The 25,651-nt window shown below is 40.5% G+C and overlaps 1 protein-coding gene across 2 annotated transcripts in view; it reads right to left on the bottom strand.

The window, feature by feature from the left end:
• PTPRG (protein tyrosine phosphatase receptor type G) overlaps positions 1-25,651 on the bottom strand; it is a 745,340-nt gene that overhangs the window by 537,043 nt on the left and 182,646 nt on the right. For both annotated transcript variants that reach the window (XM_015130516.3, XM_002802749.4), the window contains exon 2: positions 17,809-17,913. In XM_015130516.3, the coding sequence (XP_014986002.3) occupies positions 17,809-17,913 (105 nt within the window). The remainder of the gene's footprint in view (positions 1-17,808; positions 17,914-25,651) is intronic.

The raw sequence follows: 25,651 nt of genomic DNA, 5'->3' as shown, positions 1-25,651 counted from the left end.
TAGGGTCCTTCATGGTTAGCAATACTAAGATGAATATTATTTCCTAACAGCCTCTTAGATCAAAGAGTTGACACACGGCATAGTCACAGGAGACCTCAAAAATAAAACAATAATAATAAAAGCAATCTCACCACCTCTTTACTGCAGCACAATCAACATTGATCACCTCCATGTGACATTACGAGGTAGGCTTTCACCACCACCAGAAGTGTGATTCATTCCTTTATGATTTCATGCATAGATTTCTGAAACGGTCAACTTGCCAAGCTTTCCATTTCTACTCTTTAATCTCCAAAGAGGACTGAACACCATGACACTCACTTTATTCTCTAATACCTTAGCCATTGTGCACAACACACCTTGCTGTGTTTGTGCCACCCAGTACTCATTCAATTAAGGACTGGCTAGAAAGGTAGAACCTCACAGCAGCATGGAGACCAACTGTGTAAAAACGATGGAGTCTGGTGAGCCTTCAGTTTAGGGTTTGTCAATCTTCGCACTATTGGCATTTGAGGCCAGATAATTCTTTTTTGTGGGGGCTGTTCTGTACATTGTAGGATGTTCAACAGCATCTTGTTCCTCTACCCACTAAATGCCAGTTGGCCACCCAACCATCTCCAACTGTGACAACCAAAAAAATGTCTCCAGACTGTGTCAAATATTCCACAAAAAGGAAAGAGTCCCCAGTTGAGAACTACTTCTCTAGAACAATGGAAAATTTATCCTAAGCAAGAATACAGGGCCAGAAGGTTCTAGAAGGAGGCCTAATTAAAATTCACATAGTAGTTTTAGGTATAACATTGAACCTTTCCGAGTGCTATTATCTCCCCCACTTCCCTCTACCTGTAAAGATTACCTCACATAGCCACAAGGCTCAGTCCCTCTATGTTCAGATGTCTGCTCAAATATATCACCTTATCAGAGAGGTCTTCCCAGGCTAAAACAACACCTCCCTCCCCTACATCCCTCTCTAGGCACCACCTCACTTTACACTTTATTTCACAGAATGATGTGATGATATTACCTGTTACTTTGTATATGCTGCACTGTCCACCTCCACCAGGTAGGAATAGAATTGTATGTGTTTTGTTGTCTGTTGTAGTTAGCCCTAGTCTCAAACTGAGCTTGCCACCTGGCCTGTGCTTGATAAACACTATTCTACTGAATGACTTAATGAATGAAGACTGGTATGGAGATACCCTCGCCTCCTCACCTCTATATTCCACTCACTGTAAGTCCCTGATTTATTTCTCCAAAGATTCAGAACCTTGGTAAAAACAAGGCTCAGAAAATATACCCTTGGTCAACTTCTCAAGACCTCCAAAAGGAAGAGGGAGGTCTACCTGAATTTAGAAGCTTGTACAATTGGGGCATTATGCAAGCCTTTCAGAAAGGCCTTATACCGACATCTTCAGTACTCAATAATATGTTGCCTCCTGGTTCCTCTATAATGCCTACATCCTCTGAACACCACTGTCCCACAGAGCTTCCTACAAGGATAGAAATGTTCTATATCTGTGCAATACAAAAGGGTATCACTAGCTATGTGTGACTCCTGACAACTTGAAATCTGGCTAGTGTGACTGAGAAACTGAACCTTAAATTTTATTTCATTTTAATTAATTTAAATTTAAATAGCCACATGTAACTAGTAACTACAGAAGGGTACAGGGAAGCTAGGAATACCAAAAAGGACTCCAAATTCATGGAGCTTTATTATTTTATTTGCAATGATGTCGGGATTTTGAAATCAAATTTTCACTTCAAAAGTAAATACATTTCTTTCCTAGAACGTTTTCCTTTATAAAGTGCCACGGGGTTGCTTAGCCTTTAAAACCTGAAAATGGGCCGGGCACAGTGGCTCACGCCTGTAATCCCAGCACTTTGAGAGGCCGAGGAAGGCGATCACCTGAGGTCAGGAGTTCAAGAGCAGCCTGGCCAACACAATGAAACCCTGTCTCTAATAAAACCAGCTACTCGGGAGGCTGAGGCAAGAAAATCGCTTGAACCTGAGAGGTGGAGGTTGCAGTGAGCCACTGCACTCCAGCCTGGGCAACAGAGCGAGACTCTGACTCAAAATAAATAAATAAACAAACAAACAAAAACAAACACACACCTGAAAATAATGACAAGGGTAGGCAGCAGCCACACGGGCTATATTTCCAAGACCCATTCCCTCTGCTACTTCTGGGGTAGATCCTCATCAGTCCAAGGCAGCAGTGCTAATCCCATTCCTGTTGCCAATAATTGGTATAAGCATGAGCACATAATCCAAGTCTGGACAACAAAATATGAAGGCTGATTCACCAGGGTAGGGATACTTCAAAGAACATGTTACATGTTCTTCAAGAGACATAAGAAAGGGACACTTTCCCTTTCTCCTCTGAACTTTGTACTCACTATTTGACATCTAGAATTCTGGAAGCCATGTTAAGACTACAAGGAAAGTGATTCCAAGCCTACCCACTAAGGATGGCAAAGTCTAAACAACATGGGATGTACCTTAAAGATGGCAGGGTACAAAGGTGCTGCCCAGAGGTCTCCTACCCGAGGTGTGCTACGTAAGGCAATAAATTGTCCTTACGCTTAGGCTAGGAGAGTAAGGGGTCTTTTCTAGTGGCTAAAACTGATCCAAAAACAAATCCTTGGCCAGGCACAGTGGCTCAAGCCTGTAATTCCAGCACTTTGGGAGGCCAAGGCGGGCGGATTATGAGGTCAGGAGATCGAGACCATCCTAGCTAACACAGTGAAACCCCATCTCTACTAAACATTACAAAAAAAACAGCCAGGCGCAGTGGCTCATGCCTGTAATCCCAGCACTTTGGGAGGCCGAGGCGGGCAGATCACCTGAGGTAGGAAGTTTGAGACCAGCCCTGCCAACATGGGAAACCCCGTCTCTACTAAAAATACAAAAATAAGCCAGGCGTGGTGGTGCATGCCTGTAATCCCAGCTACTTGGGAGGCTGAGGCATGAGAATCGCTTAAACCTGGAAGTCGGAGGTTGCAGAGAGCCGAGATCGTGCCACTGTACTCCAGCCTGGACAACAGAGTAAGACTTTGTCTCAAAAATGAAAAAAAAAAAAAAAAAAAAAAAATTAGCCGGGCGTGGTGGCGAGCACCTGTAGTCCCAGCTACTCAGGAGGCTGACGCAGGAGAACAGCGTGAACCAGGAGGTGGAGCTTGTAGTGAGCCAAGATCACACCACTACACTCGAGCCTGGGTGACAGAGCAAGACTCTGTTTCAAAAAAAAAAAAGAAAAAAAATCCTTATATTCAGTTATATTCTCGGAAATGACTTCCATGGGAATTTAGGAGAAAAATCCTAGTAATATTGCTAGCTATGGTGTACTCATATTGATAAAGAGAAACAACAGAGTGTTGTTCTGCTGCCCAGGCTGGAGTGCAGCGGCACAATGTCAGCTCACTTCAATCTCCACCTCCTGGATTCAAGCATCCCCCAGCCTCCCAAGTAGCTAGGATTACAGGCACGCACCACTACACCTGGCTAATTTTTGTATTTTTAGTAGAGACGGGTTTCACCATGTTAGCCAGGCTGGTCTTGAACTCTTGACCTCAGGTGATCCACCCACCTTAGCCTCCTAAAGTGCTGGGATTATAGGCATGAGCCACCACACCCAGCCAGAAGCAGATCTTAAGTAGTTCTTTCCGGCACAGCAGGTATGCAGCTCAAATGGCCTTGAGTGTTGAAACTTCCTTTTCACACCCCAGTAGATGGTGAGAGAAAAGATAACTCATTAGGAACTAGTGTAAGAATGTAAAAGCCACAGGACCATCAAAAAGTGTCAAAATCACTCCCCAAGAGGAGAGTGTGGACCATGTACTTATCAACAGTGAGAAGAAAATACCTCCCATTATCACAGTGAGCCCCAGAACCACAAACACACTAAAAATGCCTTCGCTCATCTTTGCAGATGCTAGTCAAACAGGCAAGAGCTTCACATTTCATTTTCCTGCTAAAATCTCTTAATGACCAATCAATACCCAGTGTACTAATGGCATGCACACCCTGCTAAAAAGAAGAACATCATCCTAACACTTGGAACTAGGGGGAAGGGTGGGACAGAGAAAAACAGCTTCCAGGAGGAAAAGTGGCCAATAATTGGGGCAGAGCTACTAAATGATGCCTTTGGGAGCAGCAAAATTTCATGCAGCTTTAAGAAGAAGCTTGTTTTCCTCCCCCCGAAAAAGGCCTTCAAGCTGGAAGAATGTGGATCAACATAAACAGGAAATCTGGATTAAGCAGCTTCCCAAGTCCAAGGAAACTTTCAAGATCAACTCAATTCAAGAAATGGGTTGTAGAAATTAAAATTACAGTGAGATACCATGTCATGCCAGTCAGAATGATGATTTTTTTTTTTTTTTTTTGAAACAGAGTCTTGCTCTGTTGCCCAGGCTGGAGTGCAATGGCACAATCTCAGCTCACTGCAACCTCCACCTCCAGGGTTCAAACGATTCTCCTGCGTCAGCCTCCTAAGTAGCTGGCTTACAGGTGTCCACCACCACGCCTGGCTAATTTTTTTGTATTTTTAGTAGAGATGGGATTTCACCATGTTGGCCAGGCTTGTTTTGAACTCCTGACTTCAAGTGATTTGCCCACCTCAGCCTCCCCAAGTGCTGGGATTACAGGCGTCAGCCACTATGCCCAGCCAGAATGATGATTATTAGAAAGTCAAGAAACAATAGATACTGGAGAGGCTGCAGAGAAACAAATGTTTTTACACTGTTGGTGGGAATGTAAATTAGTTCAATCATTGTGGAAGATGGTGTGACGATTCGTCAAAGACCTAGAACCAGAAATACCATTTGACCCAGCAATCCTATTACTGGGTATATACCCAAAGGAATATAAATCATTCTGTTATAAAGATACATGCATGCCTATGTTCATCGCAGCACTATTCACAATAGCAAAGACATGGAATCAACTCAAATGCCTATCAATGATAGACTAGATAAAGAAAATGTGGTACATAAACACCATGGAGTACTATGCAGCCATACAAAGGAATGAGATCCTTCATTCATGTCCTTTGCAGAGACTTGAATGAAGCTGGAAGCCATCATCCAAAGCAAACTAAGGCAGGAACAGAAAACCAAATGCTGCATGTTCTCACTTATAAGTGGGAGTTGAACAAAGAGAACACATAGACACAGGGCAAAGAACAACACACACTGGAGCCTGAGGAGCAGGGAGGGTTGAGGGAGAGCATCAGGAAGAGTAGCTAATGCATGCTGGGCTTAATACCTAGGTGATGGGTTGATAGGTGCAGCAAATCAACAGGCACACATTTACCTATGTAACAAACCTGCACATCCTGTACAAGTACCCCTGAACTTAAAATAAAATTTAAAAAAAGAAAGGAATGGGTTGCAGAGTATAATACATATCCCAAAACCCTACCAAGTCAGGCCTATCACTCTGAAATTCCAAGTCATGATAAACAGAAATCATACTGAAATCATTTAACAAATCAGAGATAATAATCAGTCACAGCGGATGGTACAGAGTGGGTATACAGGTCTAAGGTAGGATTTTTACAAGGTCCCAAAATAAGAGAAGGAGTTTCCAGGGCAGCGAGAAAGGGGGAACAAAAGGGGTTGGGCCAACTATGTATTTAAGGATTTTAAACAATTTGTATGGCTATATCAGACCAGCACTTACAATGAGCCATAACTTTTGAACTAGGATACTATTTTCCTTCATTTTAAAACCAGTTCTAGGAAATATTATACCCTTTGTCATTTTTCAAATCACAGATATATAGTTTGCTTATATAGCACAAAACAAGAGGCTTTTCAATCCTGCCAAAATGGTGATATCTCCTACAGAAAAAGACTTATTTTGCCATATTGGAAAGCCAGCTGTACTACTGCTTAGATAAAATTTTTCTTTAAACCCACTTTTTATAAAATCTCAAATATAATTTAATAGGAAATGTAACACATCAAAATAGAAAACTAGCATGGCTTGCCAGACATGAAGGGTACCAGGGTATAATGAAATCCACAAGATCAAATTCTTAGATACTCTCCCAGCAGACTGAGGCCAGTCCTATCTCTTCTTGATAAAAAGAGATAAGAGTAAGTGACAGAGAGATGTCAAAGACCTATTAGTACAAAACTCACTTTCTCGATTTAAAAAAAAAAAAAAAAAAAAAAAAAAAACCTCAAGAAGAAATGACTTTATTATGTGAAAGTCAAATATCTGTATCACAGTAGAGTCATAGAGTCATTTTTCACATGACATAAAAATCCCAATGAATACTAAACCCAAGGAATACATTGTTAGTATTCTTCTTATTTTTTGAGACAGGGTCTCACTCTGTCACCCAGGCGGGAATGCAGTGGTGTGATCAGGGTTCACTGCAGCCTTGACTGGGCTCAGGTGATCCTCCCACCTCAGCCTTCCGAGCAGCTGGGACTTACAGGTGTGAGCTACCATGCCCAGCTAATTTTTTATTTTTTTTGTAGAGACAGGGCCTCACTTTGTTGCCTAGGCTGGTCTCAAGTGATCCTCCCACCTCAGCCTCCCAAAGCGTTGAGATTACAGGTGTGAGCCACTACACCCATTATTATATACTATAGTGACATGAATGACAAGTAAGAATTCCTGAAGCTATTAGAAAACATTTCTCAAGGAGGCAAAGTTCTATGTTATATACATACCACTGATATGTTTTTAATCTACACAAGTTCTCAGTTACATAACCGAAAATGGGCCTTAAAGTAAATGAAACATAGGACAGTTAAGTTTTAATAGCAAGAAAGACAACCAAGAAGATAACCACCCTTAATACAGTTGACCTCAAACAGGGTCATGGGAGATTACCAACTGAGAGAGAGAAGTGATGGTCATTTCAAGATCAGACAACACTGAAACTAACATCACCATTCATACTCAAAGAACATGCCAGGTGGACTGAGCACAACAGGATCATATAAGACTATTGCATAGGGACAAGATTACATTTATGCTTGTGACCAAGTTACTTTCTTCACTTAAATGAACAGCGAGAAAATTTAGTCTTTTTTTTTTTTTTTTTTGAGACGGAGTCTCGCTCTGTCACCCAGGCTGGAGTGCAGTGGCCGGATCTCAGCTCACTGCAAGCTCCGTCTCTCAGGTTTACGCCATTCTGCCTCAGCCTCCCGCGTAGCTAGGACTACAGGCGCCCGCCACCTCGCCCGGCTAGTTTTTTTTTTTTTTTTTGTATTTCTTAGTAGAGATGGGGTTTCACCGTGTTAGCCAGGATGGTCTCAATCTCCTGACCTCGTGATCCGCCCGTCTCGGCCTCCCAAAGTGCTGGGATTACAGGCTTGAGACACCGCGCCCGGCCTGTGAAAATTCAGTCTTTAAGCATATATTAGACCCTTTTTCCAACTACATACTGGCAATTCTGAAAGTTCACAATCCAGTGAAACAGGTCCTCCTTACGTTCTTCTTACTGCTACCAAGACCACCCCACCAAGAGAAGGCACAAGACAAGGAATTAGAGTTCAGTTCAACTTCATAATTTCAAAATGAAGCCGAGCGTGGTGGCACTTTGGGAGGCTGAGGCAGGCAGCGCTGAGGTCGGGAGTTCGAGACCAGCCTGGCCAACATGGTGAAACCCCGTCTCCACTAAAATATACAAAAATTAGCCGAACGTGGTGGCGCACGCCTGTAGTCCCAGTTACTCAGGAGGCTGAGGCAAGAGAATTGCTTGAACCCAGGAGGCAGAGGTTGCAGTGATCCAAGATTGTGCCATTTCACTCTAGCCTGGGCAACAGAGTGAAACTCTGTCTCAAAAATAATAACAATAAAATAAGATACTTTCAACATGAGAAATTTCAGCCAATAAAGTATTATCAAGTATGATATACACCAACAATATATTTACCAAACAAAATTCTAAGTAAGTAGCTTAACATCATCCAGAGGGAAAGACAGAAAGTTCCCCTGTTTCATATCATCAGAAGGTGGGTTTTAGCCGGGTGCCCTGACTCATGCCTGTAATCCCAGCACTTTGAGAGGCTAAATCGGGAATACCGCTTGAGCCCGGGAGTTTGAGATCCGCCTGGCCAACATGGTGAAACCCCAATTCTACAAAAATTAGCCGGGTGTGGTGGTGCGCGCCTACAGTCCCAGGCACTTCAGCCTGGGTGACAGAGTGAGACCTTGTCTCAAAAAAAAGAAAGAAAAAAAAAGTGGGTGGGCTTTATGAATCAAATTAGATGTAATAAAAGAGAACAGTTTGTTAGGTTAGAAAGGAAAATGGGTAGCCCTTACGTAAATCACATAGCACATGCGAATCATTGTGCTCCAATTATAATACATGTATTCAGCTAGGTGTATTTTTTCCTTTGAACCTTTAAATTAATCACGTCCTTCCACCCACACGCACACCCTTCTCCCCAAAGAAGGTAGTTTCAAAGGAAAGAATATCGTCCTTTCAAATTTATAACCAGGAAAAAAGATGTTTGACTTTGATCCATCACAGATATGAAAAAAATATATTTATATATTTTTGTATGCCTTGTGTTGACGCAATAAATTTATAGATTAATGAATATTAGGATTTATGTTATGTCAAAGTAAATATTGACCTTATCTTTTGGCTGGGTCAATATTTACTACTTTGCTCAATAAATCTTGATGTTCATTTCAAACTAAGTCAATATCAGTTCATTAATTTCTGCATGGCTCATATCAGCATTTTATTAAGAATTTGAAATGCCACTGAAAACGTTTCACCTAAAAAATTTAGATACAGCCAATTAAAGAGACAAAAAGGTTTTTGCTTTCCTTCTGGTTTCCCTTTTAGGATTTTCTTTTTTTTCTCTCCCCCTCAAAATTGTTACAAAGAAAACTGCCTGAATTTGATACCATTTAGCCATCTATTCTAAAATTAAAAGGTTATTTAAAAAATATGAATCTACTTGTATAAGAAATTGAAATATTCCTGATATGCTTCTATAAAATGTTTAAATATTATAGAAATATAAGTATTAAAAGGCAATCGCTCTCATTTCTCAATGATAACTGCAATTAACTTTTGGGTGTAGTCTCTGGATTCTTCAGCTTTATTCATTAATGGGACCACATTATCCATATTATTTTAATACATTTTGTAGTTCAACCTCCTTCATTTTGGTGGATGTTCAAGTAACCATTTCCTTGTAAGCATGTATTATAATTACCCAATGCCCTATTTTGGTCACTTAGGCTGTTAAACACAATGTTACTTTGGAGACAGGTACACATGTTTCAGAAAGACAAATTCCGAAAAGCAGAAGTGCTGGATGAAAGACTAGCAATATTTAACATTTTCACAGGTATTGTGCAAGAGCCCTCCTCCAAAAAGGCTCCATCACCCCACCACCTTCAGAGTCACTTTAAAACCCAAACTCTCAGCATTCCATTTACCCATGTTTTAAACGCCCCATCATAGCAACAATTGAAATTGTTACCACTGATATGTACCACTTGATACCAACACAGCACTGAACAGTGTTTCATCTTACTGCTAGACTTTTCCAAGGGTCACAGGGCCCCTAGGGAATGTATTCACGTCCTCTGATAATATATTAATATATTAGCATCCATTAACTTTACAAACACTGTGAAACCACCTCCAGAGAGAAAATGCCAAGAAACTTTAGAACTCCGGTGCCAAGGATTAAAGTTTAAAAAAAAAATAAGAAAAGAACTCTAGGTAGAGATAACAATGTCTTTTAAACAGTGGAGAGAAAATCGCCAAACTTGGCCAAGTACTGAAAAATTCTCAAGGTACCTTAAGCATATGGCAACACATTTTTCTCTTTCGTACATAAAGTTCTGATTAGTGTGTGACCATATGTGTTTTTTCTTACACCCATCTATCCTTGGAATCACATATCAACTATCAAAGAAAAAGAGTACCTGTAGGAAGAAACAATTTATTCTATAATTTGTTCCCTACCTTGAGACCCTCCTATCCAAAAACATTTAGGTAAAAACAGAGAAATACAATGACTAATTACAAAGGTTCTTTTCAAAGAGCATGAACTCTAAAGGGCATAAGAAATGCAGAGAAAACACTATAACACATCTTAATAGGTTCTAGTTAAAAATCTTTATCTTTTCAACCAACCCACCACTCCTCATTTACTCATTTCAAAACAAATACAATGCCATCTTCAATCATCTTGGGGATAGTCCTACACAATTCATTTTGCCTTCTCTTCCTTTTACAAATGATAATGAATTCCCATGAGCTCTTTTCTTTTCCCTCTCCAATCCCCAGTAATACAGCCCCATCATTTTTCATCCTGCCCTCTTCTTCCCACTGCCCAGTCCTTAACCCTACGAACAGTGGTCTTACACGTAAAACCAACTGTATTCCAATTCCAGGTGGAGCTCTTTAATTACTCCCTATCGCCCTTAGAAAGAAGTTCTACTTCACTAGTAGAATAATATCATAAGGCTCTCCATAGTCTAACTCAAATTCTCTTCATTATGCCCTTAACTTTGTCCATCCCACCACATGCTCTAGAGCTTCTGAGCTGCTTCTGGTTCTCTAGTCACTGCCAGAGTCCTCCATGCTCAAGGCCTATGTGTGTCCTGGCAAACACCTGCCCATCTTTGAAGACTGGAATCTGGCAACAGCAATTCTATGGGCAGCTCCTCTGGCGCTTCGCATTTAGCACAACATCTGGCACACAGTAGACAATTAGTAAGTGCAGTAAACAAATAAGTAAAGAATTTCTACTTTAAAATTGTTAGATTAATCGGGATATGTAGAAAAGATAGAAATTAATTGTAAAAATAAATAAATAAAGGGGAGACTGAGGAGTTTAGGCAGAAATGGGTCAGGCTAAGCACCAAGGCAGAGGGAGCCTCTGCGCTGAGATGTGGAGGAAGACTCTCAAGGCTGACTCCTCCTCAGTGTTGTGGTTCCCTCCGATCAGAAGGTCTCTGTTGGGGCTGGGCACGGTGGCTCACGCCTGTAATCCCAGCACTATAGGAGGCTGAGACGGGTGGATCACTTGAGGTCAGGAGTTCAAGACCAGTCTGGCTAACATGGCAAAACCCCAACTCTACTAAAAATACAAAAATTAGTCGGGCGTGGTGGCACACGCCTGTAATCCCAGACACTCAGGAGGTAGAGGCAGGAGAATAGCTTGAACCCAGGAGGCAGAGGTTGCAGTGAGCTGAGATCTGGGCAACACGGCGAGACTCCGTCTCAAAACAAAAAAAAGAAGAAGAAGAAGGTCTCTATTAGGAAGAGAATGTCTCTAAGGAAATGATTCCCTTAAGAGATTTTGGAGGCGGCTTTAGGAGAGAGGCAAATAACACGACAATATTAACATTCAACTTTGAGGTCCTACAGAGCCTTCCATTCTTCTAATGACAAAAGCTGACTTCTGCAGGCACGTATATTTTGCTTTATCCTGTACAGACATTCTTAAAAATAGGCATGAAAATGTAATTTTAGGAATTTAATTATATCTTAAGTTCACCAGGGGAGCTTGTTATTTAAAGGGATCCAACAGTGAAACCTTTTGCAAATCACCCACTAATTTATCTGAATTTCGTGGCAGGGCTCCCCTTAGTAAATTCCCAAGGACAGACTCTGGCTTGAGTTAATTTATCCATCTATCCACTTGCCCACTTGAAAAACATGCACCAAATCTGCACAAAACAAGATAAACTGGCATGTTGCAGGAGAAACAAGGAATTGTAAGCAGTAATCCTTGTCTTCAAGGATTCTACATTTAGCCGGGGAAATGAGACACAAGCCCAGACACACATATGCGTGTTATAAAACAAGATGTTTATATGAACAGTGTAATGAGATGGCCTATAATGAAGAGCCAAATAGGTAACACCTACTCTACTCCAGGGTGGAGGCCAAAAAGTACATACTGCAGGTGCCAATATATATTACCTTTAATCCTCAAAGTCATCCTGCCAGGTATGCACACTTATATCTCCATTTTGCAGCTGAGCAAGTCATCAAATCCCAAGACAGTCAGAGAGGACCATGGATGCCCCTCACTATGGCAGGAATACCTCTTAGAATAATCCTACTTGACCTTCACCCAGCCCAATGCCAGAAATGTCTTATGGGAATTTTGGTCACTGACTATTTCAATTCTGGATTTCTCTAACAATGAAAAATGGTCCCCTTGTACCAATTCTGAGAAGGTATTTCTACACAGGGAAAAATGAGATAGAGATTATAAAAAATGTGAAAAACCAAACAATTAAGTTTTTTTAAAAAAAAAAAGTAGAGGAAGGGAAGAAACTACCACCTATTTTTCTCCAGTCTTTGAGGGGCAAGAGAGAAAATAACTTTATATATAAAAATGCCTCTGTTCACGTGTGGTGGCTCACGCTTGTAATCCCAGCACTACCGAGGCAGGTAGATCACCTGAGGTCAGGAGTTCAAGACCAGCCTGGCCAACATGGTGAAACCCCATCTCTACTAAAAATACACAAATTAGCTGGGAGTGTTGGCGAACACCTATAATCCCAGCCACTTGAGAGGCTGAGGCGTGAGAATTGCTTGAACTCAGGAAGTGGGGGTCAGGGTGTTGCAGTGAGCCGAGATTGCGCCACTGCACTCCAGCCCGGGCGACACAGCAAGATCTTATCTCCGAAAAAGAAAGAAAGAAAGAAAGACAGAAGAAAGACAGACAGACAGACAGACAGACAGACAGACAGACAGACAGACAGAAAGAAAGAAAGAAAGAAAGAAAGAAAGAAAGAAAGAAAGAAAGAAAGAAAGAAAGAAAAGAAAGCCTGTCTCAAATTTCTACTTGAACTTACTCTAGTTTTATGATTTATTTTTCATTTCTCTTTCCTGCATTGACGACCTGCCTAGCATGTGTTACTCTTTGTGCAACAATTACAGAAGTTCTGGGCTCCAAAATTCATGAGCTACCATCACCCCAAGAAAGACAGAAATATACTTTAGTTGAGTAAAATTAATAGAAAAGAAATTGTTTTATTATCTCCAATAAGATACTATTAAACTACTGCATTTTTTCAGTACAATTCTATATGAAACATAACTCATTCCCATTTTTGCCTACTATGTTGGTACAAGGAAAAAGAAATCCAAAGATATAAAGCAATCATCAAATTACGTTGCTATTATTATGTCAACAATAACTTATATTTGTGTTCCATTTCATATCTTCTATGATGTTTTCATGTCAGAATCAGATATTATGTCCCCCTTTTTTACTAGCAGATGAAATTGAGATCCAGAGAAACAATGCATCTTCCAACGTCCACAAGAGAACGCTAATACATACCTCCAGCTTCCTCAATAAATAGTTCTCTATGCTAAAATTACAGGTATTCACAAAGGCATTGTTTGATAGGCCTATAAAGGTAAAGTTTAAGATTTCAATTAAATAAGGTGTTTGCATTTTCCAAGGTGATGCAGTGAAATGGAAATAAAGTAGGCTAGTCTTAAAGTGAGAAGTGAAAAGTTATACTAATATTAATGAACTACTATCATGACAATATCCTAAAAAAATGTCACGACAAATCTTCTAAAAGCAAGCTATCCACAGTTGAAAAGTTCATGTCTCTCCTTAGTGACCAAAAGGGAATGTCATGAGAATGACAGGATCAGCACTGTTCACCAGACCCACTCACACAACGGCAACCTAAGGAACAGGACACAGTCACCCCAGAACATCCAACACCCACTCATCTCCCTGATGCATTTCCTGCAGCACTGACCTCTAAACTCATCTTTGGCTGGTCACAGTGGCTCACACCTGTAATCCTAGCACTTTGGGAGGCTGAGGTGGGCGGATCACCTCAGGTCAGGAGTTTCGAGACCAGCCTGGCCAACATGGTGAAACCCCATCTCTACTAAAAACACAAAAATTAGCTGGGCGTGGTGGGGAATGTCTGTAGTCCCAGCTGCTTGTGAGGCTGAGAATCGCTTGAACCCCGCAGGCAGAGGTTGCAGTGAGCCGAAATGGCACCACTGTACCCCAGCCTAGGCAACAGAGCGAGACACTGTCTCAGAAACAACCAACACCACCAAAATAAACTCATCTTTGCCCCTCCCAAGTCCTTTCCAAAAGCAGGATCTCAGAAAAACTAAGATGCTACCTAGAAGACATGCTGAGGATATTCCAGCTCAAGGGAAATGCAAGGCCAAAAAAAAACTTCCAAATTTCTGAAACAGTTCTGAATGTAAGTCAGACTAACATCTGCTAAAACCCCAAGCTATATTACTATAAGCAGAAGTTGACAAACATTTTCCTTTTTTGTTTGTTTAGTTTTTTTGTTTGTTTCGTTTGTTTTAAGACAGAGTCTTGCCCTGTCACCCAGGCTGGAACACAGTGGCACCATCTTGGCCCACTGCAACCTCTACCTCCCGGGTTCAAGCAATTCTCTTGCCTCAGCCTCCCAACTAGATGGGATTATAGGTGCCCGCCACCACACTAGGCTAATTTTTGTATTTTTAGTAGAGATGGGGTTTCACCATGTTGGCTAGGCTGGTCTCGAACTCCTGACCTCATGATTTGCCCGCCTCGGCCTCCCAAAGTGCTGGGATTACAGGCGTTAGCCACCACGCCCGGCCAGCAAACTTTTTCTGTAAGAGGCCAGATATAGTAATATTCTAGGCTTTTCACCATTACTAGATATTTACTATTTAATATTACTAGATCTTCAATATTACTGGAATAGTAATATTCTAGGTCTCTTTCACAACCACTCAGTTCTGCAAATGTAGCACAAAAGCAGCCATAAATAATATGCAACATGATGGGTGTGCTTGTGTTCCAACAGAATTTATTTTCCAAAACACAGCTGCAGTTTGTAGTTTGCCGACCGCTGAACTTGAGGATAGTCTGCTTAACCCTCATTCTCAAATCCCAAATAGGCACCCCTTGAGAATTATGGCTGAGAGAATCTAACTTGTTCAGCTCTCAGAACTATCCAGCCATCACCCACTGTCAATTGTAACACTTGTGAATTCCAAAAACAACATTAATTGCAGCAAAAGTAATAATAAGTCTCAAAAATAAGCAAGAAGTAATATTAACTACTTACTTCATGCCAGAGACTATGTTAACATTTTCACAAACGTCATCTCACTGAATCCCTGTAACAATCCTATGTGGGAAGTGCTATTAATCATTCCCACATCACAGTTTTCCAATATCATCAAGATATTAACAAACCTTCGCTTTGAACTATGATTTGTCTATGTGACTTCAAAACTCATACACTCACACACTGCACCCCTAAAGCACCCATGGCATTATTTTAGGAGGAAAGAAGACAGATCAGAGAATTTGAGGCCTGAGATTAAAATCTAGAGTATCAAAGCAATCTTTCAGGAACTGCTTGCTTCATTTTGCTAAATTTAGAAACATTTCCCTCATAAAAAATGAGCCTTTTTTTTTGTCAGTCCCACTTTTCAAGCAGCATTTTTATCTAGAGGACTATGCCTGCAGCTAATAATCCCAGCTCTCATTTACTGTGGTTTTAAGGTGCTGGTCTGATGCACCCAAAGTAACAGGCCCCAACTCTTACTCCTTCCTGGCCTTTTTTACACATTGGTCAAATGCTAAGGAATGTCTGTGATGAACTCCAAGCCTTCTTGACATGAGAACCAATACTGCACCACGTCAGCATGAGCCAACCATAGATACTGTCGAATTGTCAGGAAGAACTGTTGCAAGCGTAAGAACTGTATACCATCAGTTGATATCCGTCCCATTCTATTCTTCTTTTACTCTTATTTTGTCCTTTACGCCTAACAAATGACTTCATTCATTCTTCCAAACCAGTCCACATCCTTCCAAGCGATTCCTCAAGTGACTCTCCTAATCTGATTTCTAGGAAAAAAATCAACTAGAACAAGGGTTTACAAACTATAACCTGTGGACCCTATCCAACCAGCCACTTTTTTTTGCACAGCCTGCAAAGCAAGAATGGTTTGTATATTTTTTAATGAATGAAAAAAAATCAAAAGAAGAATATTTCCGGACACATGAAAATTATAAAATTCAAATTCCCGTATTCATAAGTAAATTTTTATCAGAGCACAGCCAGTCTGTCCAGAATTGTCAGTGGGTACTTTTAAACTACAATGGCAGAGTTGGGTAGTTGCAACAAAGACGATAAGGCTTTTGATGTTTATTACCTGGATCTTTTCAGAAAAAGCGTGCCAACTCTTGAATTTGAACTAATAAGCCCTTCCTACTTCGGGAGGCAATACCCAAATTCAGACACAATGCATTCCAGAAATACAAAATGGAAACTTCTGAAGTCTACCAAAGTTAAAGACATCAACAATCACTTCATCACAAAGACGGCACCACTTATGGTCATTCTTAACTACATAATGGGAAAAGTTTAAGGGCTTTCATCTCTTCACTGCCATTTGCAATTGGATATGCTAATGGGATATAACTTCCAATTTCCTGACTAACAGCATTATTATTCTAAACTGATGAACTGTAAATAGCAGGCCACTTTGTGCCTCCTCCTGACTGATGTCAGAGTCACAGAGTACAAAATGATAAATTTTCTTTGGGTTTCTTGGCAAGATGCTATATATATGTAATTCTGGCTTTCATCTCCCAATTTCCTTCATTTATCAGAAATGGTGACAAAAAACCTCTAATTAGATAATTCTAATCACAAGGTACTGTGTGTGATGGAAGACTTCAGAATCACTATCTGTTCACTGCAAAACAAAACAGATAGGCTATTCTCCCTGCAGGGGCAGGAGATTTATCAATAGACAAAACGATGCAAAAAGCCAATAGATAAGGTGTAATTAAAGATCAGACCTATACATTTTACACTGACATAAATTTAACAGGATTTGCTGGGAGAAATTGAGGATTTAAACCCGAGTATCATTATGAAAAGAATACTTTCAGTTCTATCTGTAACAACAATGCATAATACATAGATTTATTATTAAGACTAATACTCAATGCCTTCAAGCTCTTTCACACAAGGAGTTTGATTTATTCAGTGCCAAAGTAATTTCCAAAGTGGTCTATCTTACTCAAGCATTCCTCCTTAATTAGCTGTAATACATTTTCCATACATTTTTGAGCATCAAAAATCTCTTCTAGAAGTAACAATCCACCTCTCATATTTTGGGAGTTGTGGGAAGCCTAATCCAGAAAAGTCTGTACCTAGTTTTAGGTCTTCATCTTTGTTCCCTTACAATGTAAGAAAATTATTTCCAATGTAACATTCAACATAGTTAGAACAATGCTCTTTCCCTTCACTGGCTCAAAGGGTAAAAGTAAAAATAAAAATGAAAAGGACTGCAGATTACCATCGAGTAGACAGCTAAAATGTATTCAAAGAACAAGATGTGATTTAAAAATAAAGTTGCATTTCTTGGCTTAGAGCCTAATAGAGCATTCTGATATCTGATGTTTGTAATGTTTAGCAGACATTTAGCAGCTCAAGACTAGCCATATATTTTCTGCTCTCTGAAATCACAGCCCCTGAAAAAACAGAAAAGACAAGACTACGTCTTTTAGAAAATTATAAGTTTGGTACAATAACTCATTAACAGTAAAGTTCAGAAATAAATGCAAATTGAGGGGAAAACAGGTTGAGGAAACAGGTGGTAGAGATAAATTAAGGTACTTATAACCTTGAGGGAAAACAGGCTCGAATATTTCAACTTTTAGTGAACTACGAAAGATTTGAGCAAACAGAAGTCAGGCGTAAAAGTGATTCAAAGTGTGCTTTCAAGTGAGTTGCATGGGATGTTAACTGGCCTGTGTGACCTCCATCAGAACAACTGGACTTACCAGAGTAGGCCCAGTACGGGTCGCCTGAAGCCTTGCGTCTGCGGATCTGCACCGCGCTGCCGTGTCTATTCTCGTGCAGGGCCCCAACGTAGCCTTCTGTCAACGCTGGAAGAGAGGGAGACCCGCAATGAGACAAAGGCAGCACCCCACTGGACACAGGAAGGGGGTCAAATGAACACCATTGGGTGACTGAGTAGAATCATAGTCCTTAGGATGACTGACTAGAACCAACTTATTTTACAAAAAACAAAACCATAGGAAAATCCAGACAAACTATTATTATACATATTAGGAATCATTGACGAGGAACCTTTACTTTGTGCCAAGAAGTGCAGTACACTAAGCACTTTATATACATTATCTTCTTTGATCTGCAAAACACCACGAAGCAGTACAAACAGTGGTCCCAATAATGGGGCCCTTTTATGGATAAGCAAACTGAAGCGTCAACAACGGAAAGAACTTGAACTTGACCAAGGTCACACATACAACTAACGGTAGACTTCGGTTCCAACTGCATGTGTAAGTTTATAACCTGTGTGTAAAGACCCTCGGGCCCCATTTGATCTTTACAGAGCCGGGGTCATTCTGCCTCTTTTACAGATGGAGAAACTAAGGAGCAGAGGCACGAAGTAAGTGGCCCCAGGTCACACAGTAGGTATGCAGTAGATGAGAAAACCAGACTCAAGCATCCCTGCATCAAAGCCAGGGCTTCTGCCACCCAAACACAGCACAATCTGAAACCTAGGTGACTCCTTGTGATCAGTACCAGTCTTCCACATCCTTCCGGCCACTAACAGTCACCTGTGGTGCCAGAAGATACGAAACAAGAAAGCCTCCAAGGCCCACAATGCCCAGAAAAGAAACAGTGATTAGTAATGTATATTTGAAATCTCAACATCAGTTCAATCCACCAAGCAACAGCAAAACTACTACTCTCACAGGAGAGCTTCCATCTGCCTGCTATAGTCGTCAAGCCCTCTCTTCCCAGCTACCACATGGATGCGGATTTCTTGTGTTGTGAGCCCACACCTGAAAACACTGATGGGTAAGAAGACAAATATCACAGATGCCCAAAATCCAAAATGAAATGGAATTATACGCAAACAATATACCCCAGCTGACTATGATAACATTTAAATGCACCTAAACAAAAGCAAGCGTGCTTTCAAAGACAAAAAAAAAAAATGTTTAAGAAAGTTTTGGGAAGCTGTATATTCAATTGAAGACAATGATGGGACCAGGAAAATACAACACATTCTGTATTCCAAATTAGCCAATGGAATAATATCGCCATGACAGCATTAGCCTTTCTGACAATGTGAAAGTCATGAAGAAAAATTAAGAAACCTGTAAAGTACTTTATGCTTACACTTCAATTAAAAAAACTAGCATTAAAAGATGTAATGCTTGAACAAAGGTATTCCACAGAGATGAGCCCTTTAGAGGGAAGAATCCTACAAATTCTCAATACACACCTAAAAAGTAAACCTGATGTCGTTTATGTCTGCTCATTGCTCCTCAAAGAATTCATGTCAAATTCTAAGCTTCCACTCATTTTTCAAGTCCAAGGAAGGTTTAGATGCCTTCCATCCAAACCATTCTACAAATAATTATTCCCCATTAATCCTTCCTCTGTCCATCAAAACCGTGAGTAAAACATGTCTTGACTATGTTAGTAATAAATGTGGCTTCCATTAGGGTAAGTGGTTGAGCCTCAATTTCCTTGACTGTAAAATGAACCTAAAAATACCAGCCTTCTAAGACTGTTATAAAGATAACACAAGCTATGGTGAGCAGAGCACCTAACTCAGCATTGGGCATATACTGCTTTTGTTTTTGTTTTTGTTTTTGTTTTTTGAAACAGGGTCTTGCTCTGTCAAACAGGCTGGAGTGCAGCAGCAAGATCATGGTTGACTGCAGCCTTAACCCCCGGGCTTAAGCAATCCTCCCAATGTAGCCTCTTGACTAGCTGGGACCATAGGCACACGCCACCATGCTCAGCTGGTTTTTTAGTTTTGTAGAGACAGGGTCTCCCTGTGTTGCCCAGGCTGATCTCAAACTCCCGGGCTCATGCAGTCTTCTCACTTGGTCCTCCCAAAGTGTTGGGATGGCAGGCATGAGCTGCTGCACCCAGCCCTAGTGCTTTTTAGTGCCTGACAACATAGTGGAAATTTGCTGTAGATGATCTGTTTTGTAGTAATCATATCCCCACTCTAGCTAGCTGTGTGTCACACGTTGAACAGCTAATCCCTGTCACCACCAATGTTAGCTCTAGGGGTGAGCCTTGTTCGCTTTAAGCCAGTCAATCACTTTCAACCATTCTCATGGCCCCAGTGATGCATTCAGGTATGGGCACATTGGCCAATGACAGAGATTCTTCTTTCTTCCTGAAGGTATCAGACAAGGTGCAAGCCTCAGCGGGGGTGGCTGACGACCAAGTAAGGGATTAACAGAGGACCTTAAAAATAGAACCAAGCCAGGATGACCAAAAAATCAATTCTGTTGACAAAATTTAAACCCTGTCACTACAAAAAATAAAAAAAAATAGCATGTGTAGTAGCACACGTCTGTAGTTCCAGCTACTTGGCTGGTTAAGGTAGGACAACAGCATGAGCCAGGGAGGCTCAAGTGAGCCGTGACTGTGCCACTCCACTCCAGCCTGGGCAACAGAGTGAGACCCTGTCTCAAAAACAAAACAAAACAAAAAAAGTTAAATAAAATAACTAAAATAAAATATTTAAACCCTAGACAAAGCTAGCCCTCTCTTAGGGTCTATAGTTACAGGGACCAGATTTACCTGCTAAAGCACATTTTCCTGTCTTTTGTACCAAAAAAAGATCCTCAAATGACACCAATGGTGTGCTTTAAACCATCACTTGAACTCCCGGTCATCAATTTCTCTATCCATAAAAGGCCATTGTTGTACTAGAGCTCTGACTCTTAACCCTGGGCTACTTTAAAACCAACCAACCCTATGCTTTGGACTTCACCCCAGACACACATATACATCACACTGTGGTATAAGGAATTGGACTTGAGCAGCAGGACTGCCTGTCTAAAGGTAATTCACTTAAGACAGAAGTAAAAGGTACGGTTCTGCTACATACGACAAGAGGTAACAGAAGGGACAGAGCCATCCCAAGGAAGGTAGGTTAATATTGTCTTCCTCACACTACCCAAAGTATTGAGGTACAATGTGGGTTTTCCACAGCAAGGTCAGAATGGTTAGGAAAACTGGCTTCTCAAGGGCATGCTGCATGACATATGAAGGGCTCTAAGCTCCCTGGAAATAGGGCACAGGCATATTCCTGAACTATTACTGTCAACCTACTACCCACAATGGAACTCAGCGCATGGTATGTGTTCATCAACAGCGAGGGAATGGCAGCCAGGCGCGAGGCTCATGCCTGTAATCCCAGCACTTTGGGAGGCCGAGGTGGGCGGATCATGAGGTCAAGAGATCGAGACCATCCTGGCCAACATGGTGAAACCTTGTCTCTACTAAAAATACAAAACTTAGCTGGACATGGTGACGCGCCTCTAGTCCCAGCTACTCGGGAGGCTGAGGCAGGAGAATCGCTTGAACCCGGGAAGCGGAGGTTGCAGTGAGCCGAGATTGTGCCACTGCACTCAAGCCTGGCAACAGAGCAAGACTCCGTCTCCAAAAAAAAAAAAAAAAAGAGTGAGGGATTGAATGAACACATAAAAGATAAAAAAGCTGATGGTTTCTGTGTTCTAGAGGGTAGTGATGGTAAGAAAATGTGTTATCTATGCATGTTATGTGTGTGTTTACATAAGCCACAGGCAGAACCACCACCCAGAACCTCACTGACTCTCTCTAGCCACTGCCCACCTATCAGAAACAGCACTTAATACATGAAGCAAAAAGGAGATGGCCCTGAGAGACAAATAAGGAATTCTTTTTAGGCAATTGTTCAGAAATGAACAGGGCAGGACTTTTAACCCTCGCACCATATTTTATTTTTTAACTACTCACTAAAGGTGACTATATTTTTTTTCCTTTTTATTCCATCTATGTCAATAATGTGTGACCTCTCCCCCTCCCCTATCTGTAAGAGCATAATCAAGTAAAGTCATGTGCCACGTGATAAAATTTCAGTCAATGAAAAACTGCATATATGATGCTGGTCCCATAAGACTATAAAGGTATTTTCTACTGTACTTTTTTTTTTTTTTTTCCCCAGACAGAGTCTCACTTTGTCATCCAGGCTGGAATGCAGTAGCAGGATCTCAGCTCACCACAACCTCTGCCTCCCAAGTTCAAACCAGAAAATTCTCCTGCCTCAGCCTCCCGAGTAGCTGGGATCACAGCTGCGCACCACCATGCCCAGCTAATTTTTTTATTTTTAGTAGAGACAGGGTTTCACTATATTGGCCAGGCTGATCTTGAACTCCTGACCTTGTGATCCGCCCTCCTCAGCCTCACAAAGTGCTGGGATTACAGGCGTGACCCACCATGCCTGGTCTACGGTACCTTTTATGTGTTCCGATATGTTTGTTTACATACACAGATACTTACCATTGTGCTACAATTACCTACAGTATCCAGGACAGTAACATGTTGTACAGGTTTGTGACCTAGCAGCATTAGGCTATACCATATGGTCTAGGTGTGTAGTGGGCTGGCTATTCCATCTAGGTTTGTTAAGTACACTCTATGATGTTCACACAACAAAAATGTCTGAGGACTAATTATCATTCTTACTGGCACTCACATAATTTAAACTAAGGCAACATTTTAAGTCCTCTCCTCAAATGTATTTTAATCGATGATGAGGTGATCTTTTTTAAAAACCAAGTTTTAAAACTATTATTTGAACAGCAGTCAAAAAGTATATATAGAGTATATTAAACAATTTAATATTTTATTGGCAAGGAGCAGTGATTTGCAAATAGAAACAGTCTGTGGTTCCCAAGTAAAGATACAGAGTCAGCACACCAAAATTTAATCAATTTTAATACTCTTTGTACTCTTCTAAGCTCAAACAGACAACCAAAGGCGGCGTGGCAATGATATGGTATGCCTATGAATCATGCTATTGATTTTCAATATCTTCTGTGCAGAAAATTAAATTATGCAAATGAATGCCTTTACAGATCCTCACCTTAATATGAAATTGCATACTTGCTTATGTCAGCAACTTAATTACACAATTAAAAATGGAGCATGCTTATGAAAATATGTAGTTTCACTCTTCAGAATAGACAATAAGTGTAAATCTGCCTATGGTTATCATGTGAATAACAAGAGGGAGGACATGGTGTTATGCAAACATATATTCTACCAAGTGCTACAGCACCAAGCCCACTATGGTATATGGAGGGGAAGTCATTTCTCAGTGAAAAGCTTAGGAGGACTTTTAGTCATGTTACAGCACAGCAAAAAATTGGAATATTAGTTAAGTAAGACACAGGGAAGCCCAGCAGTATATGCTGTATATTGCTGCATTCTCCTCCTCAAAAGAGGTCATCTCTAGTGACATTTTAACCAACACACACACACACACACACACACATATACACACACACACAGACCCCCCCATGGGCTGACAGACCTGGGCATCAGGAATATCAAATCTAAGTAGTCTGAATAGTGTAATAATGAAATGGGTTTAGAAAGGAAGAATACAGTGACTCCCATCACACAGGAAAACTTGAGTCTCTCAATTTTGACAAGATAAAAGTGGAGATTTCAAAACCAATAGTATTAACTAGCCAATGATGCTTATGTCTCACTCAGCAGGAGGAATCTTAAGTCAAGTTGGTTGCTAGGCAGAGAGCTAAATGAGTGACAGGTATTTTCATCAGGGAGTTTCCATAAACTCTATCTCTTCTCAGAACTTCTGCTGAGCCTACTTCATTTCCAGCCCGAAGCAAAAAAAGATAAAAATTTTTCCAGACCCAAAGGCCCAATTTCTTCCTATAAAAATATCCTAAGAGTCGCCTACTACTGAAGATATCAACGCAACTGTTTCCTATGTGCCTTATTTAATTTCCCAGAGCCACCGGACATAGTTTATAAGAATAAATGTTTTTATTCTAGAATAAAAAAGCAGATGTGTATCCCATCTGCCTTAACTGTGTCTTCAGGAGGATTCTGTGTAATCCTTACTCTCAGTGTTTCACAGAAATATTGACTTGCGGGGAAAAAAAGACTTGCAAGCTGTGTTAACTCTTCTGTGTTAATTTGCAGGCTCAACATTTTTCATACAAACAGCCCGGCTCCTCTGAATACCACATGAAACAGCATTCTTAACATAGATGTTTTTTTCTTAAGTTTTACTCTCAGAGAGATGAAAGGGTCACTGAGTCTATACTGACTATGAATAAATGTTGTTACATAATATATCCATAGAGAATATTTTTCCTGCAAGATTGCAAATGCATGATTGAAATGAGAGTACAACGAATGTCTTACTGTTTTTGACAAAGGTGGTCCATTTACATATGCATTTGTATATATGAATGTGAATGAAAGTCTGAGGTGTCCGCCAAGAAGGGAAGATATGTGGCCACAAAGGATTCCAAAATAACCCTGGCATTCGTCCACAACACTGGTTCACCTTACTGTATTGAACCAGCCATGTCCACTTGACTTCTGCTATGTCATTATCTCCTACAGGGAAAAGTGATTATATGACAAAGGTTACACAAAGGTGAAAGCAGAGTGAGTCTGTGATGAGAACATCCCCAAGTTCCATCTGCAATACGGCTGCACATCCTGTAATCAAAGCAAAACAGTGTAGTAACACATAAGGGTATTTCTCCTTAACTGCATGTCCAATTCTAGGTCATTCCAAAGGACTTAGAAGTCTGGGAGAATAGGTCAGCTTCCATCTAAAATTGAAAACATCAGAACAAAGAAATTCTGGTTCTCCAGCGCCAAAATGAAAACTACTCAGGGTGATGGGTGGATCGCTCTCATATGCGGAGTCCTAGTTCTTCTCCCAGAGATACTGTCAAAAAATAAGCCCACTAAAAATAAGCAACAGGCACTCACATTTTCCAATCTAGAAAGAAGATATCCAGAATGGCAGATAAGTAGTTAAGCAGGCTCTTTATATCTATTTTAATGGCACATACAACAAACAAATTAAAGATCCCTCAAGGATGGTGAAATCTCCATCGAGTGCAATTTTCTCTAAATTCTAAAGAGCATTTAAGAACATTAAATCCCACACAATAGCCTAAAATGAATAAATCTTTATCTTTTTTGTACCTACAATGGGCAAAAGTATCAAATTATAGTTAAAAGTAATTAAATATTCTGATCAGTCTCTCATTTCCTTTGTGCCTGTATTTCAATCAGTTGTAGTAAAATGTGCTCAGTGAGTGTCCCAAAAAGTAGAATCAAAAAGTATGTTCCTTTGTAAGTACTGCATTACAAATGGTCCTTCTAGTTGTTTGTGATACTGAGCTAACCTCAAATACAATAGGTTATATTACAGTAGATTACCTATTTTATCATATTCAAATATACTTACTGTTTCAACTACAAAAAGTTTTTTCATCATCTTACAGGAATAAAAAGACCTAATATAGAGCCATGATGTTTTTTAAGTAAAATAAATTACTAAAACTCAGAGGCAATTCAAGGGAAAGAGGAATCACACAGCAATGCTCTATCCTAGAGGGAAAAAGAAACAGAAAACAGCATTGTAAAAATGAGCTAAGCCAGGCAGAGAGCAAAATACTGAAGTCCTCTGTTATTTTACTCTTAAATAATGCCAGTTACAAAAGGCAGAATCTATTTTAAAAATAAATAAATAAGGGCTAAAAGGGACAAAACATTGGAGTCATTCCTCTGCCATTAACTCTG

This window comes from Macaca mulatta, chromosome 2 (genome assembly GCF_049350105.2).
Source record: "Macaca mulatta isolate MMU2019108-1 chromosome 2, T2T-MMU8v2.0, whole genome shotgun sequence".
NCBI classification, from domain to species: Eukaryota; Metazoa; Chordata; class Mammalia; order Primates; family Cercopithecidae; genus Macaca; species Macaca mulatta.
The sequence above is the reverse complement of the archived record's forward strand: the minus strand, read 5'-3'. Positions and strand labels throughout refer to the sequence as shown.